Source organism: Harmonia axyridis, chromosome 6, assembly GCF_914767665.1.
Source record: "Harmonia axyridis chromosome 6, icHarAxyr1.1, whole genome shotgun sequence".
Lineage (NCBI taxonomy): Eukaryota > Metazoa > Arthropoda > Insecta > Coleoptera > Coccinellidae > Harmonia > Harmonia axyridis.
In genome coordinates, this window is record NC_059506.1 from 12893587 (window position 1) to 12897897 (window position 4311).

General features: G+C 39.5%; 1 protein-coding gene across 1 annotated transcript; it reads right to left on the reverse strand.

The window, feature by feature from the left end:
* Positions 1-2033: 2033 nt before the first annotated feature.
* Positions 2034-3890, reverse strand: LOC123683077 (zinc finger BED domain-containing protein 5-like). The gene has a single exon (XM_045621975.1). The coding sequence runs from the start codon at positions 3888-3890 to the stop codon at positions 2034-2036; it is 1857 nt and encodes a 618-aa protein (XP_045477931.1).
* Between the last annotated feature and the right edge of the window lie 421 nt (positions 3891-4311).

The following is a 4311-nucleotide window of genomic DNA, read 5'->3' on the forward strand; positions in this document are numbered from 1 at the left end:
TTCTTCAATGTTTCTCATTCTAACACTTTTCATCGTATTGCACAGGGACGAAAGCTTGACACAAGTGTCTAAGGAAACCACTTTGGTATAAGGGACTGTTCTTATTCCCTTCTTTTTGTTTAATGAACAATTATCCAAGTAAGCCATTCCACATTGTTGATTTTCTTGGACTCGGATGTCACGCAGGTAGCTATAATCTCCCACGTGGTAAGGTCAATTGCTGCTGTAACCACAAATGCACGACTGACTTCTGTTGTTGATTTAATTTGTTTGTTATTTCCTTCAATGTTTCTCATTCTAACTCTTTTCATCGTATTACACAGGGACGAAAGCTTGACTTACGTGTCTAAGGAAGCCACATTGGTATGAGGGACTGTTCTTATTCCCTTTTTTTTTTTGATGAACAATTATCCAAGTAAGCCATTCCACATTGTTGATTTTCTTGGACTAGGATGTCACGCAGCTAGCTATAATCTCCCACGTGGTAAGGTCAATTGCTGCTGTAACCACAAATGCACGACTGACTTCTGTTGTTAATTTCATTTGTTTTTTATTTCCTTCTATGTTTCTCATTCTAACACTTTTCATCGTATTGCACAGGGACGATAGCTTGACACACGTGTCTAAGGAAACCACTTTGGTATAAGGGACTGTTCTTATTCTCTTTTTTTTGTTTAATCAACAATTATCCAAGTAGGCCTTTCCACATTGTTGATTTTCTTGGACTCGGATGTCACGCAGGTAGCTATAATCTCCCACGTGGTAAGGTCAATTGCTGCTGTAACCACAAATGTACGACTGACTTCTGTTGTTGATTTGATTTGTTTGTTATTTCCTTCTATGTTTCTCATTCTAACACTTTTCATCGTATTGCACAGGGACGAAAGCTTGACACAAGTGTCTAAAGAAACCACATTGGTATAAGGGACTGTTCTTATTCCCTTTTTTTTTTTGATGAACAATTATCCAAGTAAGCCATTCCACATTGTTGATTTTCTTGGACTAGGATGTCACGCAGCTTGCTATAATCTCCCACGTGGTATGGTCAATTGCTGCTGTAACCACAAATGCACGACTGACTTCTGTTGTTGATTTGATTTGTTTATTATTTCCTTCTATGTTTCTCATTCTAACACTTTTCATCGTATTGCACAGGGACGAAAGCTTGACACAAGTGTCATAGGAAACCACATTGGTATAAGGGACTGTTCTTATTCCCTTTTTTTTTTTGATGAACAATTATCCAAATAAGCCATTCCACATTGTTGATTATCTTGGACTAGGATGTCACGCAGCTAGCTATAATCTCCCACGTGGTAAGGTCAATTGCTGCTGTAATCACAAATGCACGACTGACTTCTGTTGTTGATTTCATTTGTTTGTTATTTCCTTCTATGTTTCTCATTCTAACACTTTCCATCGTATTGCACAGGGACGAAAGCTTGACACACGTGTCTAAGGAAACCACTTTGGTATAAGGGACTGTTCTTATTTTTTTTTTTTTGTTTAATCAACAATTATCCAAGTGGGTCTTTCCACATTGTTGATTTTCTTGGACTCGGATGTCACGCAGGTAGCTATAATCTCCCACGTGCTAAGGTCAATTGCTGCTGTAACCACAAATGTACGACTGACTTCTGTTGTTGATTTGATTTGTTTGTTATTTCCTTCTATGTTTCTCATTCTTACACTTTTCATCGTATTGCACAGGGACGAAAGCTTGACACACGTGTCTAAGGAAACCACTTTGGTATAAGGCAGGGGTTCCCAATCTTTTTCAGCCCGCGGGCAGTTACAAATTTATTATTTTGTCACGGCTCCCTACCTTCGCTAGCTATTTGAAAAAGATACAGTCGTAAGAAATAGGTACCTACAACTATAGTAGTTAGGTTAGGTAGATAGGAACAAAAATTGAAACATCCACAATATGAAATTAAGTTTTTTTATTATATGTAAGAGAATTGAAACAGAAAACAACAAGAGAGACTAAAGAAAAACCAAAATAAAATATGATAGTTAGGTACTCAGTCAAATCAATGTGACGGGTGAGCTTGGTGATCTCCGCACAGTTTTTCAAAGCGGGGAATAAGACTTGACACTGCTACTCTCATTTCTTGCTCCACATTGATCCTTGAGCGATATTTGTTCTTGATTACAGCTACAGCTGAAAATCCAGCTTCACATAAATATGATGTTGCAAACGGAATGAAAATTCTTACAGCTTTTGAACTTAAATTTGGATATTCATTTTGAATCGATAACCAAAACTCCACCAAATCGGAACAGGTGAATCTAGTTTTAAGGCTGCTGTCGCAAGAGAGTTCAATGAGACTCTCTTCATCTTGTGATGTGAATCCTGGTGGAGCTTGTGCATGGAAAGGATCTCTGATCCACGCAAATTTTTCGACATCATCATGTCCAAAGTACTTCGAAAACCATTCGGTGAGCTTCGATAGGTGTCCCGTGAAAAGAACCATCAGGTCGTGTGAGACAACCAGTTCATTAGATGCAGCATATTTATACAATTGCGGGAAGCAATCTTGACCACTGCCTTCATTCATTTTCTTTATCCACAACTGCAGTTTTTTTCTAAACGCCGCAATCCTCTCCAATAGTTTCAGAATGTGCGTGTTGTTGCCTTGCAAAGAGAGATTCAAATTATTTAGTTTCTCAAATATATCGCACAAATATGCTAGTTTTAGCAAAAAATCTGCTTCAGTAAAATATTTGGCGTTTTCATGACGTTCTTGCTGTAAAAAAATTCGAATTTCTTCGTGTAATTCGAACACACGAAATAAGACATTTCCACGTGAAAGCCATCGTGAATTGCAGTAATACAGCAGAGCCGTATGTTCAGCTCCCATATCTATACATAGTTTTTTAAAAAGTCTGGCCTTTACAGGCCTAGTTTTTATGTAGTTTACTGCACCAATTACACATTCCAGTACTTGGTTCAGTTCAGAGCTCATTGATTTTGATGCAAGAGCTTCTCTATGGATGATACAATGGGTCCACATAGCATTCGGTGCTTTTTTACGAATAAGCGCTTGTACTCCCCCATACCTGCCAGACATGGATCGAGCACCATCAGTACATACACCGATACACTTTTCCCAATCCAAGCCACTTTCTGCAATAAACTTGTCAAGAATTTCAAACAAGTCTTCGGCCTTCGCACTTTCGGTAATGCTTTTGCAGAATAAAAGGTCTTCGACAATAATATTGTCAGCCAGAAAGCGTACGTAACAAATGAGATGTGCATCGCTATTACTGTCAGTCGCCTCATCAAGTTGCAAACCAAAATCCTTGCTTTTCATTTTTTCTATTAATTGGTAATTGAGATCGTCAGCTATGTCATGGATTCTTCGACTGATAGTATTGTTAGATAAGGGTACCTTGGAAATTAATTTTCCAGCCGATTCTCCCACCATAATATTCACCATGTCGATAGCAGCTGGTAGGATAAGCTCTTCTGCAATAGTATGAGGTTTTTTGCATTTTGCCACCCTGTATGCCACCTTGAATGATGCTAACAGTGCGTTGTTAGGTACTGAGGCTTGCTGAGTGAATACGTTCTTTGTTTTTTTTAAATTTTGTAATTTCCGGTGAAAAAAATCACGCGATTTTGCAACCATAGTTGGATGAATTGTCTCGAGATGTCGCTTCAATTTACTTGGAAGCATACTTTCAGATGATAGTATTTTCAAACAAAGCACACACTGCGGTTTTTCTTCATTGTTTACTTCTATTGAAGTAAAACCGAAGTCCAAATAGCTATCATCGTATTTACGATATTTCCGCTTCTTTGCTTCCCTGCCACCACTAGTAGATGCTTCCTCACTATCATTTGAACTACCGACTTGTTTTTTATTTAATAAAAATCTATCCATTTTGCATGAGATATTTGATGAAAAAGAAAGCGAAACAAAACACAAACAAAGTGAAACGAAACACGATAACACACAAAACACGATAACATAACACGTCCGTCGCGCGGCTCGCTTGAAATAAACTGGCATTGTGATTGCGAGCAAGCGATTGCGGGCGGGCAAAGACGTGGGAGGGGTAGGGGTAGGCAGTGTTGCCAACCAGCTCTCGACCAAACAATAGTTTTCAAGCGCGTAGGTACTTTTCGGCGAGTGAGCGACGACGACGCGCGCGACGTAAGTAGGTAGGCACTGTGTACTGCGCGGGTACCCGCGCAAAATTTTTGGTTTCGGATAATGATAGACGATCGACTCACGGCGCGGCGCCCCTCTTTAGTTTCTACGGCGCACCAGGGCGCCGCGGCGCCCACTTTGGGAACCCCTG